At 35.3% G+C, this 13,298-nt stretch overlaps 1 protein-coding gene across 1 annotated transcript; it reads left to right on the top strand.

Moving 5' to 3' along the window:
• Nucleotides 1-10,662: 10,662 nt before the first annotated feature.
• On the top strand, nt 10,663-12,961 carry LOC137837682 (BAG family molecular chaperone regulator 3-like). Its single transcript, XM_068646784.1, has 4 exons — nt 10,663-11,471; nt 11,676-11,932; nt 12,083-12,229; nt 12,336-12,961. Exons 1-4 carry the CDS (start codon nt 11,216-11,218, stop codon nt 12,762-12,764), a joined length of 1,089 nt encoding a protein of 362 aa, XP_068502885.1. The 5' UTR covers nt 10,663-11,215; the 3' UTR covers nt 12,765-12,961.
• Nucleotides 12,962-13,298: the final 337 nt, after the last annotated feature.

Here is a 13,298-nt window from a genome sequence, read left to right on the forward strand (position 1 = left end):
TCTTTAAGGAATTTGTGTTTTCTGATATTAAAAATAGTCAGAAACTTTCTACGAATTAAGAATAGTTGGAAAGAAGATTTTGAATTGAGTAGAGATGGTTTAAATCCTTGTACATGTAGATATAATCAACATAGTTATCATTGACCAATGGAAAAAAAAAACGTAAACAGTTTCAGTCTAAAAGTTGTGTTGGTGTGAAGTCTATGATGTGGATGCAACAACTAGCCATCTTGAAAATTCAATGCTAGAATTGAATTTGTATTTACTTTTCTGATTTAAGATAAACTTTTTTAGCTTATACTGTAAGCAAATTTAAAATTGTTATTAAAGATAGTCACTCCTTTTGTGGAAAAAAAAAACTAATTTTTTATATCTCTATAAGAGTGAAATTTAATAATCAACCTATATATATACGTTGACACCAGATTAATAAAAAGGAAAAAAATAGACAGTTTTTTTTAATATTATTATTTAAGGAGGGTTGATTAAAAAAGTTCATGATATCTTCATTTGCCAATAGGTTAGTGCAAACGTGCTTAAGAAAATAGCTTAATTCAGACTTTAAATGATATCATCATCATCTTAATTAGGTTATAAATATAATAGAGACTATAAAGGGCAACAAATCCTAAAGTGACATTAGGCAATCCCACCTGCAATTCCTTCTACCATTAATACTTAAATTATTGCACCTTATTATTATTATATATTTTAAGATGTAATAGGTATATGTTGATTGATTCCTTCACTGTTTATAAAATTTGAAAATTAATTTAGACTCTTTTACAACTTGTTTTCAAAGTTATTGAAAATATGAGAACCTTGAAAATCAGCATGTGATAACTATGGGTATCTTTTTTACCGAATCAAAAGAAAAACTCAATTACATAAAATTACGAATCTCAACAAATATTTAAATGGAAAATGATGAATACTATGAAAATTGCATGGAAAGTGAGTCTTCTAAGTAATTGAAAACAGTTGATATTAGATTGCATGGTATGTGAGACCCACTTTTTTTTTATATTACTCATACTATGTTTATAATTTTTTTTTGTTCAAACATTGCTTTAATTCAATAATTTTGATATAATTAAGTGAATCTAACTGAACAAGTTTCACATCTTGAATATGCAAAAATAAAAAAATATCCTCATTTTATAAGAACAACATTGACTCAAACAAATTTTAGTAAAAAGATAACACATGCCATTATTTTTTATAGATGACGATGACTAATTATTCATATACTCGTTGGTACTGAACGAGTCAGTCTGAGTCTTGATGACCGATTGAGTCAAAAGAATACCATTAAGTCATGTAATAAATGACGGTAATGACGGTTACAATAATATTTAATATTTCAAAATATGCGGGAAACATCTCCGACAAATTAGATAAATATGGTACAAATATTCTCCAATATACCAATATACTAATATACATCCCTTTAAATCAAGGATCATGCTATAAATCAATTAGCAACTAATATTTGATTGATTCGGTCCATCACAACAATAGCCCATGACTAAACACTATAAATAAACCATTTGCAGAGGTGTAAGGTATTACATAGTGGACTTTAAGCCTAACTCAACCCCATAAAACCGACTCATGGGGGTGAGGATTGCACCCACTTATATACAATGAATTGTCCTCATCTTTAGTCGATGTGGGATCTCCATCACACCCCCTCACGCCGAGAGTGATAGATATAAGCTCGTGCGTGGGATAACATATTATGGGTGGTGGCCTGATAAACCCAAAAAATACTCGCTAGGATAGGATCGAAAATGGCTCTGATAGGTACGCTTTAGTCAACTTTACACTCTTTACACAAAGTACTTACTTGAGCATTGGAGTACCTTTTTCAGGTTCATCCCGATCGAGTATCAACATTTGTGGAAGAAGACTCAGAAGAAGGAATCAAATGATCATTAACACGTCAGCAATTGTACGAACAGTCTCAGGTACTATCCAGACCCTTATCTGCCAATACAGGTACAATTGGCATCCACCGGGACCAAGATAGTAGTCAATTTCAGCATCAATCCTAGACTAGCAATGATGTTGTCAACAATGAACAATACCAATAATGATTGGGTCGCGGACGAGCAGATTGCACTAATCCAAACCCTCCAAGCACAAATGGAAGAGATACAACAAAAAGGCATTGAAGATTAGCAATGGAATGAAGAGGATCGATGTCAGAATGAAGAAGAGGTATGCCTTCTTAAGGAGCATAGTAATCAATTGAAACAGTGACTCAATGGGATTGAACGAGAAGAGCAATCTCGAACACAGGCTCATCAGAGTTCCAGACACACTGAGCACCCCTCCTGATCGATGATGATGAAGACTCAAAAGGACATCCTTTTACGGATGAAATAATGGAGACACAACTTCCCTCCAAAAGGAAGGGATTTACTATCAAGCTCTACGAAGGTTTAACAGATCCAGACGAACACTTGAATGTTTTTAAGACACAAATGAATCTCTATACAATAAACAAGTAGTGTGGTGCAAAGTTTTCCTCACCTCTCTCCAAGAAGGGGCACTCAGATGGTTCACACGTCTCCCTCCCAACTCGGTGGGTAACTTTAAGGTCTTGTTGGCCAAGTTCACTACTTAGTATGCAATGAGACGACCACATCATACATCGTCCATGGCCATCCTCAACGTAAAACAGGGAAAAGGGGAATCCCTGAGGGCGTTCATGGAAAGGTTTAACAAGGTTTGCTTGAGCATATGAAATCTCATGCCCAAAATAGCTATGCATCACCTGGTTTCGGCAATCGACTAGGTCGGTTCACTGAAAGTTTGATCAAGAGGCCCGCTAAGGATCTTGACGAATTGAGGAATCGAGCAACCAAATTCATGCAGATAGAAGAATTGACCGATTACCACAGAAGCGTCTGATCAGAGATCGGGGGAGATAAGGGAAAGGAGAAAGACGGAGGAAATCGACCCATCTTCGGTCGGTTGGGAAGGAATAAACAAAATTGTGACCCTCAATTTTTTAATTACACCCTATTAAATGTTTCACGGGGTAAAATTCTTGAAGAAACACTACGAGCCGAGCTAATCTCAGCACCGAAGCAGCCTCATAACCCAAGAAATACTGACATGTTTAAACATTGTCAGTACTACCACAACTTCGGCCATTCAACCAAGTCATGCCAGGCGTTGAAGGATAGAATAAAAGACCTCATTCAAGTTGGCCACCTGTGTAAATTTGTATAGACCAATACTAACTTATATCGATCCCCACAAAGGGAAAGGTACCTACCAAGGGACCAAGAAGGGCAATATGATCGTCACGGACGAGAGGGCTCATGACGCTTTGACGAAAACTCCCGCTCGGCTAAACAGAGAAGAAGAAGTGAAAGTTCAGTGCGAAGGACTCGACCAAAGAGCGAGAGCCCGCGGAGGAATAATCGGACAAACGCAGCGTCCGGGAGGTCATTAACACCATAGTTGGACCAATTCCATTCGAAAATGCTGGTCGAAGGGAGGGATGGGTCCATAGAAGTCCCTAGGGATTTGCTAGAGGTTGATGTTCAAGTTTCGCTCGAAAAAAACATCTTCGGGCCATTCAGTCGGTTCACTCGGTATCCACCAGGAGTCAACCGAGGATGTTGCCAATCACCTCACGGATGACAACTTCACTACTATCGACCCAGCCCAGGATGATCCCATGGTGATCACCTTGGAAATAGATAAAATTGTCATTATCAAGGTTCTAGTGGATCAGGGATGCTCGGTCGATATCCTATGCTGGAAAAATTTCAAGAAAATGAGAATTCCAGACTCAGAAATACAGTCTTATCCTATGCTGACTATAGTTTCCACCCCACATCTTGAAATGAAATTCTCATTGGTCGCTGGTGACATCGTAACGGTCCATGTCGATCAAAAGACGACTCGAGAATGCTATGTTGCAAATTTAAAGGTAGAATTGACTAGTCGGCTATATAAGACCTCATCGTGCGGATTGTCAGTGGGAAAAAGAGGACGCTCTCCAAGGCATAGAGAAACCACAAGGGAGCGGGCCCTAGACAGAAGAACCAAAGAGCATATGGTCGCTCTCGTCGATCTTGACCCTCGGGTCGATGTCACATAAAACATGGGAACATTCTTAAAGCGGACAACAACAAATTGGTAAGTCAAACTTTGATTAATAACGTTGATTTGTTTGCTTGGATGGTTGTTGACATGTCTGGGGTGAGCCCAAATATTATTACACATTGCCTTTTCATTTACAAAGAAGTCATAGCAGTAGCCTAGAAAAAAAGAAAGATGGGTGAAGAAAAACACGAGAACGCGCGACATGAGGTCGAGAAGTTGGTAAAGGCCGACTTCATCATAAAGGGACACTACACTATATGGTAAAAAAAATCAAATGGTAAGTGGAAAATGTGTATTGGTTATATCGACCTAAACAAAGCTTATCCCAAAGATTCTTATCATCTACCAAGCATTGATCGCCTCGTTGATGGAGCGACGTACCACACTATCTTGAGTTTTTTAGATGCATATTCTGGATACAACCAAATCCGGATGCATCCCAGAGAAAAAGAAAAAACAACGTTCATGACCGACTGCAACAACTTCTATTATGAAGTCATGACATTCGGCCTAAAAAATGCAGGTGCCACCTACCAACGATTGATGGACTATATTTTCAAGGGGATGCTCGACTGGAATGTTAAAGTCTACATGGATGATATTGTTGTCAAGTCTGACTCGTGTCAACAACGCATCAAACACTTACAAGAAGTGTTTCAAGTCCTTCGCGACCACGACATGAGGCTTAACCCCGACAAGTGCGCATTCGGGATGAAAGGAGGAAAGTTCTTGGATTTTATGCTCACTCATCGTGACGTAGAAGCAAACCCCGAGAAATGTCGGGCGATCACTAAGATGCGCGACCTCGTCAAGGAAATTCAGAGACTGGTTGGACGATGTACAACACTCTCCAGGTTTGTCCCAAAGCTAGCAGAAAAAACCAAACTCATTGTGCATCTACTTCGAAAGGCGTCTAAGTTCCAATACACGATCAAGTGCGAAGAATTTTTTTCTCCAATTGAAAGTTTCTTGGCGTCCCCCTCCGATTATTCAAAGTCGACCGCCACAAAACTCATAATTGTTTATCTCGTTGTCTCAGAGAACGCAATCAGTGCAGCGTTGGTCCAGGAGGTGGGCAAGGAGGAATGACCAGTTTACGTCATGGCACAAGTTCCAATACAAGATGAATAAAAAGGTTGCTTTGGCTTTGGTAATTGCAGCATGGAAAATGCGTATGTACTTTCAGAATTATCGCATTATAGTCAAAACTGACTATCCAATAATGAAGATACTAGCAAAGCTAGGCTTAGCTGGTCGAATGATCGAATGGGTTGTAGAGTTGTTTAAATTTAAGATCCAATAACAACCCAAGGGGCAATCAAATCACAAGCTTTAGCTGATGTCGCAGCCGAGCTCAGTGGATCTCACGATTAACCACTGTGAAGAAGAAGGGACTCCACCGATCGATCATATATGTTACTTTGAAAAATCCTAGCATTGGTTCGGACGAATGCATGATAACTCAAGTGCAACCAAACTGATGACTCCCATCAAACAATTTTTAATCAATAGGATTGCAGAGCACAATCTGAAAAGACAATGAGACAACCGGCCGCCAGGTTTCTTATTGATCAGGATCTCTATCGTCAAGAATATACTCAACCACTCTTAAAATGTATCACCCCCCAACTGGGCTAACTACGTCATGCGGGAAATACACGAGGGTGTATGTGGTACACACTTGGGAGCATGAACAATGGCTGCAAAGGTATTAAGGGCAGGCTATTATTGGTTGATCGTGCAAAGCGAATGCACAAGCTTTATTCGAAAATGTGTTTAATGCCAGGAATACGACCATCTATCCCATCAAAGGCTCGAGAACCTTTACTTAAATTGTCTGCCAAGCTAAAAACCAAAATGTCTTCACTATCATTTAATACCCTGGAATATGCGAAAAACATCTCTGAAAAATAAACTAAATACTAATTTACTGAAAGATAGTACAAATATTCTCCAATATACCAATATACATCCCTTTAAATCAGGGATCATACTATAAATCAGTTAGCAACTAATATTTGATTGATTTGGCTCATCACAACAGGGGCTCATGACTAAACTGTTAGAATGGACGACTTTAAACTAGAGGGGGGTGAATTGTTTAAAGAGGATTTTCGCAAACTTTTAAGTCAAGAATGAAATTATCTCGAGAAACAAATGATAAAGAATTCAGTTTGCCAAAAACTCAAAGAAAAAACAACAGCACCAGAAAAACAATCGGTTGTTTCGCAGAAACAATCGGTTGTTTATACCAGTTTGCATATATCAAAACTGAATTTAAAGAGATTAAGGATATAGAGAATGCACACAAATGTTTATACTAGTTCACTCTAAACCTAGAGTTACATCCAGTGAGGAATTCCACTAAGCAATCAAACCTAGATCACTTACAACACAACCAAGAAAGTGACCTTAATCCCCTCAAGAAACACACTTCTCTTAGCCAACACACCAACACTAAGAATGTTGATCTTGATCCCCTCAAGAACACACAACACTTCTCAGCAAACACATAAAGGTTCTTTCAACAGATACAAGGATTACACTTGTAACAGAAGCAAATCTGAAATCAATACAAGAGAAAATCCTATTTCACACTCTTTGATCAATCTCAATCTCTAAGCAATCTCAACTCTTTCAAAACTAAAAAAACTATCTTCTTGTAAAACTCAAATCTGTTTTACTGTTTTATATCAAAGTTGTTGTTTGTTATCAAATCTTAACAAACTATTCATTGCCTTTAAAGATTGGTCAAAGTATTAAAAACTGAAGCGTAAACAGTTAGAAAATCATTTAATGCTCAGTCAAAGCACAAACCATTTTTCTGTTATGGTACCAAAACAAACAATCGATTATTTTCTCAAATCAATCGGTTGTTTTGGTTTTAACAGCTCAACCATTTGAAAAACAATTTTCAATCTTTTCTAAAAACACCTAAGTATAAAACAATTGGTTGTTTCGACAAAACAATCGGTTGTTTTTCACTTAGTTTGAAAAACACTTTTCTTTTAAAAAGATTGAGAATGTCTATGCTTTGGATTCAATTAAGAGTGGATTACAAAACTCAATCTACCCCAGATCCTATCTAAGACAACTCAGCAACAGCAAGCACAGCCCTAGCCTTCAACATCCTTCAAAGGGTTTGAATTCTTCAAAGCTTGAACACCACTTGGTTCAACATAAACACTATAAATAAACCCTTTATAGAGATGTAAGGTACGCTTTAATCAGCTTTACAATATACACTCTTTACACTGAATACTTATTTAAGCATCGGAGTACCTTTTTCAGGTCCTCCCCGACCGAGTATCAACATTTGTGGAAGGAGAATCAGAGGAAGAAATCAAAGGATCATCGACACGTCAACAATTGTACAACCAGTCTCAGATACTATCTAGGTCCATATTTGTCTATACAGGTACAATTCATTTTAAAAATATTTTAAAAAGATATAAACTTTGAAAATGATAACTATTTTTAATCTCTAATTTCTTTTTTATGTTTGATAAAAAACAAATTTTAGATTTTCGATAATCACTTGATCTAAATATATTAACAATGGTTACCAAATAACTTTAGTCATTCACCATATTTTTTGGTACAACACCAATGGTTGATAAAAAAAAGTAAGAAAAAGTTGAAATTTGTATACCTTTATTTATATACTTTTTATCACATCTAAGGTATTGTCTCGACGAATTGGAGGAGGAAGACCTCGACTCTGAGTGATTGCATCGTTAGGATCTCACCTTTATCACAGTTTTATCCTTAAAATGTGAAATTACAAGTTAGAGGAGGAAGGTGTATATAAACTGTCATTGATCTCGACTTCTGATCAATGTGAGACTATATTAATGATACTAGAACAAAACTAAAATAAAATTCTTTGCTATAGGCTATAAACTTCACACAAAAAAGTACTCTATATTAAATAAGTTAATTTAACAAAATATAAATTTTCTGAAATAATTTTGTCAGATTTAAACAGTGTTGTAGTGGTTAATAGAAAACTAAATATAAACATGTTTTAAAGATATTTTAAACAGTGTTGTAGTGGTTAACTTAACCCTTATTGCAGTTTAAAGACATGAAAAGTAGGAATATGTTTACTGTTTAATTGAATCAAAAGCAAAGTTTGATTCTTAAATTATACATTCTAACAAAAAGGTTCAAAATTAGGAAACATAAACTGTATACGTGCTAACAAAAAAGAATTCCAGAAGCAAGTAATCAAATCAAACCCTAGATGATGCTTCTCAGTTTTTCACTTTCAAAATGAGATAAATAATCAATTTACTTATTAAATATATAAAACAACGTTAATTTAGTTGTTCTTTAAATTAAAAATAATAATTTTATCAATGTATAAAAAATCAAATTAATTTCTAATATTTAGAATTTTCAACCTTGACCCAATAAAGAGAGACATCACAGCTGTGAGTGACCAATGAGAAGCTTTGGCGGGTAAAAGTTCACTGTTTTTGAACAACTCTCTGGTCAAATAAAACCACTCACTCAACCCACTGTAACACTTCACTGTTCAATACCAATGATTAGTCTATCCCTAATTTCCCTAAATGCCCCTAAATGACACTAGTTATCCAGAAAACTAGGTACACAACATCTATCCCATGAACCAAAATGCACAAAAACTCTAACACTAAACATTTAACTTCTCTCTACCTTAACCATTAATTCATGGGGAATAATTAAGATTGCTTTGCCGGCTTTCTCTTTTTTTTTTTACCTACTATATTTTTTTCTATATCTCATTTATATAATATATATATATATATATATATTATCTGTTTATTTTTTCAAATTAAAAATTTAAAAAGAGAATTTAATGATAATGGGATTGAAGATTTTCCACTTTGTTCATCATGGTTAGGAATGACAAAGTCGGCTAGAGTGTTAACTTAGAGGTCACAAGCGAGGTGAGCTAACTCGTTATTCTTTATTTTTGTCACTTTTAAATAGATATCACAAAGTGGGTCGGGCTAGCACGGACTAACCTGTCAGTCTGCTTCATTTAGGCGAGATGGTCAACCTTTTGAATCCGCCAATTCGTATTGGTCCTACTCGTCTAACCTTCAAACCCGACAGACCAAGAGCGGGTTGAGACAGACTAGCTCATCAACCTGCCCTTCTTTATTTTTTACACGTTTAAAGAGGAATCTCTTGCTTTTGGAATTAAAACTGGTTATGTTTAATGTTTTATATAGAACTTTATTTACATTAACTTTTTTATACATCATTTGATTCATTGAAGTATTGTTAATATTTATTTCACTTTTTTAGTCATTAAACCTTCTTTGATTAGAATATTAAAGTTTGATTCAATTTTATTGTTCTTTCTTTCATTTTATTGCCAAAAAAATATATCAATAAGTACAACCAATTTATAGATCCAAAACAAAAAACAATTACAAATAAAGAAAAAACTTGATATTTTTTAAAAGTTTCATTTTAAAATTAATAAATCATTGACCAGCCCATCAACCTATTTTATGACAGACGAGTTACCAATTTCAGCTTGTATGACCTTGGCAAGTCAACCCACCCCGTCCTGTTTTTTGCGGGCCAGTGGCAGGTCAGGCCAAAACGGGTTGGGCTGACCCATTTTGTCACCCCTACTTTTAAAGAGAAATCTCATGTTTTTTGAATTAAATTTAGTGGTAGTCAATGTTTTGTATAGAACTCTATTTACATTAATTTCTTCATACATTATTTGATTTATTGAAGTATTGTTGATGTTTATTTTATTTTGTTAGACATTAAACTTTCTTTGATTAGAATATTAAAGTTTGATTTAATTTTACTATTCTTCCTTACATTTTTATTGTTCAAAAAGTGATATTAATGACTACAACCAAACAAATAGATTCAAAACAAAAAAAATTATAATTTTTTTAAAAGCGACGAATCAAGTCGGAAACGTGTCAACCCACTATATGTCGGATGAGTTACCAATTTCAGTTCATATAACATTGGCGAGATAAAATAGGTTGAAATAACCTTTTTCTCTTAATCATAATTTAATTGAAACTTGGAAGAGCAGAAATATTATTCCAAAAAAAGTGATATTTTATATTATTAATAATGTGAAATCATGTTAGTAATTAGTTTTAAAATAGTTATTATAAAAGCTAATACATGTTGAATAAGAAAGTAAAGTTCTTTGTGCATAAAAATTAAATTCTTATATTTATTACCAAAGAAGTATTCTCCAATTATAAATTAATAAGTACATGTTTGGGGATGATTTTTAAAGAAAAATAATATACAAAGTAATTGTTTTAAAAGAAATTAAGTCTGACCAAGACTAAGTCAAAGTGATCTAAAAGGAAAAATAAAATTACAATATGAGGAGTGGGAGATGAAATGCTTAATTTATTAGTAGGGAACAAGAAACAAAAGAATAATTGTTCAATGATATTTTTAATGACAATCATTAAAAACTTAATTATTTTTAATTAATTGATTAATTAATTAAACGCAGAGTATATATGAATAATCATAGAGAGTCAGCATAGTTAGCTGGCCACTCGTTTTTATATTCCTTTCTTCTTCTGTTTTCATTTCACCACACTCTTCTTTCTTCTCCTGTTTCTCCAGAACACCAAGGAGAATCACTGCTTCTTTCTTCCAATTCTTCACTCTCTTCCTTTTTATCATTCCTCAATATCTTCTCCTCTACATCATTCAGAAAAAAAAATACAGTTTCAGATTATTCTAGCTTTTCTTTTTTATTCTTGTTCAAAAATCTGCTGTAAAATTCTGAAACCATAGTTTCAGCTACATTTGGGTTTAAAGATCTGTACGTTGACCCTTGGAAGGTTCAGCTTTTGAAGGGGTTGGGATTCATTTTCCTCGTAAGCCATTGATTAGTCCAGGGCTCTTCTTGTTGTGGAATGGTCAGAGATTTCTGAGACGTATTCTTGCAGGTTTTTGGTGAATTGGGTCAGTGTGGTTTCTGTCATGGATGGTTAAGAATCTGAGTTGTCTGAGATCTAAATATCTATCTTCTTCTGTTCCTCACACACCCTTTTGTTGCATAGTGGTGAAAGTGAAAGAGTGAGAGAAGATGATGAAGATGAAGAATAATTATAGTAGTAATAATCACAAGACAAACGGTCTTTCTTCCATCACAAATGGAGGTTCAGATGGTGGCAGAGTTGAGTCTGGTTCAAAGGAATGGGAGATGAGGCCAGGTGGAATGCTGGTCCAGATGAGAACCTCTGAGTCGGATCGGAACTCAGTGCTGGTTCCCACCATTAGAGTTAGGGTCAAGTATGGTTCAATTTACCATGAAGTCAACATTAGTTCCCAAGCTACATTTGGTAACTCTTCACTTTTACAGTTTTAATGTTATTTATTTCCCTTTGTTCTCTCTCTGTCGGTTGCCTTTACCTTTGTCTTGTAGGACAAAACTTGTTACATATATACTGTGTTTTTGTTCTTTCAGAATTTGATTTTTACTATTCCTTTTGTCCTTTGTTTTGGTTGCATCGGTTATGGCGTGTGCTTAATTTCTGGGTTTGCAGGGGAGTTGAAGAAAATGCTATCAGGGCTAACTGGGTTACATCACGAAGACCAAAAGCTGTTTTACAAAGACAAGGAGAGGGATTCAAAGGCTTTTCTTGACATGGTTGGGGTCAAGGCTAAATCCAAGATAGTTCTAGTGGAAGACCCTATTAGTCAAGAGAAGAGGTTGTTAGAGACAAGGAAGAATGCTAAGATGGAGAAAGCTGCAAAATCAATCTCAGAAATCAGCTTGGAACTAGATAGGCTCGCAGGGAGGGTATGTATTCTGGTGGCTATTGATTTTCATTTATTATCATTATTTTAATTTTTTCTTTTCTTTTCCAAACACTTATTTACGAGTGAGGTGGGATTGTATTAAATAAATGCCTGTGTAGTTGGAAGCTGATCAGTGATTGGAATTGGTTAGGTATCAGCCTTTGAGTCAATTATTAACAAAGGTGGAAGAGTTGCAGAAACAGATGTACTTAATCTGATTGAGTTATTGATGAATCAATTGCTTAAACTAGATGGTATAATGGCTGAAGGGGATGTGAAATTACAGAGGAAAATACAGGTAATGCTAGATACTAAGATGCATTTTACTCATTTTGTGTTATCAGTGTATCTCAAATTGCATTTGTTTATGCACTTCTAATGGTAGTGAAACATTAATTTTGAAGGTAAAAAGAGTTCAAAAGTATGTTGAAACTCTGGATTTGCTAAAGGTGAAGAACTCCATGCCTAGTAGCAATGAAGACCATGCTCCAGTGCAGCCTCAACAGAAGCATTCAAATGGGCAAAGGCTGGGACCAGTTTTAGAGCAACAACAAAAGCATTCAAATGGACATAATAGATTAGCCCTAGCACCAATTCAGGAGCAGCAACAAGAGCAAGCAAGGAACTCAAATGAGGATTTTATAGAACTTTACCATGAACCACAACATCAACCCTTAAGGAATTCCACCTCAGGAGTTGTAGTTACCACAAATTGGGAATTGTTTGATTTTTCCCAACCATTAATCCCTGTTCCATCCACATCCCCTTCCCCACCGCCCCCAGTGGCCAATAGTTCAGGTCCTTCCAAGTTCAATTGGGAATTCTTCAACTAACTACCATACCATGTGCTTTCACTTGTGTGGATGTGATTTGGGTTTGTCTTTCACTTTGAGTGTCATGTGTTTTACATTCTTTTCTGTATTTAGATTTGTTTTGCAACCCCCTACAATCTCTCTTTTATACTTAAAAAATAAATGGGGTTGCTATCATAGTGATTATCAGAAAAAAAAAAAAAGTTCCATTTCTGTGATTTTGGTGTCCACTGAATTCATTTACCAAATGCATGGCCCTATTTTTGATGGATATAAGCATTTTTAAACTATGTTATTGGAAAAGAGCAGTTTGAGTGTCTAAAATCCCATTTAAAGAATGCTTTTGCTTGGTTTTCATTACCATTTATTACTACAGGCTTTGTTGTATTTCTTGGTGAAGCAGCATTGGATCATTGGTTGATGACATAATAACAAATTTTCAGTATATTAGCTTCGTGTGGGGGCTACAAGTGACAAAAAGACTCACATATACTAAAGGGTTTTACTAATTCAGCCAATGATACTAAGCCAAGTGCAAAAAGTGTTTTGAAAGCA

This window comes from Phaseolus vulgaris, chromosome 4, assembly GCF_000499845.2.
Source record: "Phaseolus vulgaris cultivar G19833 chromosome 4, P. vulgaris v2.0, whole genome shotgun sequence".
Lineage (NCBI taxonomy): Eukaryota > Viridiplantae > Streptophyta > Magnoliopsida > Fabales > Fabaceae > Phaseolus > Phaseolus vulgaris.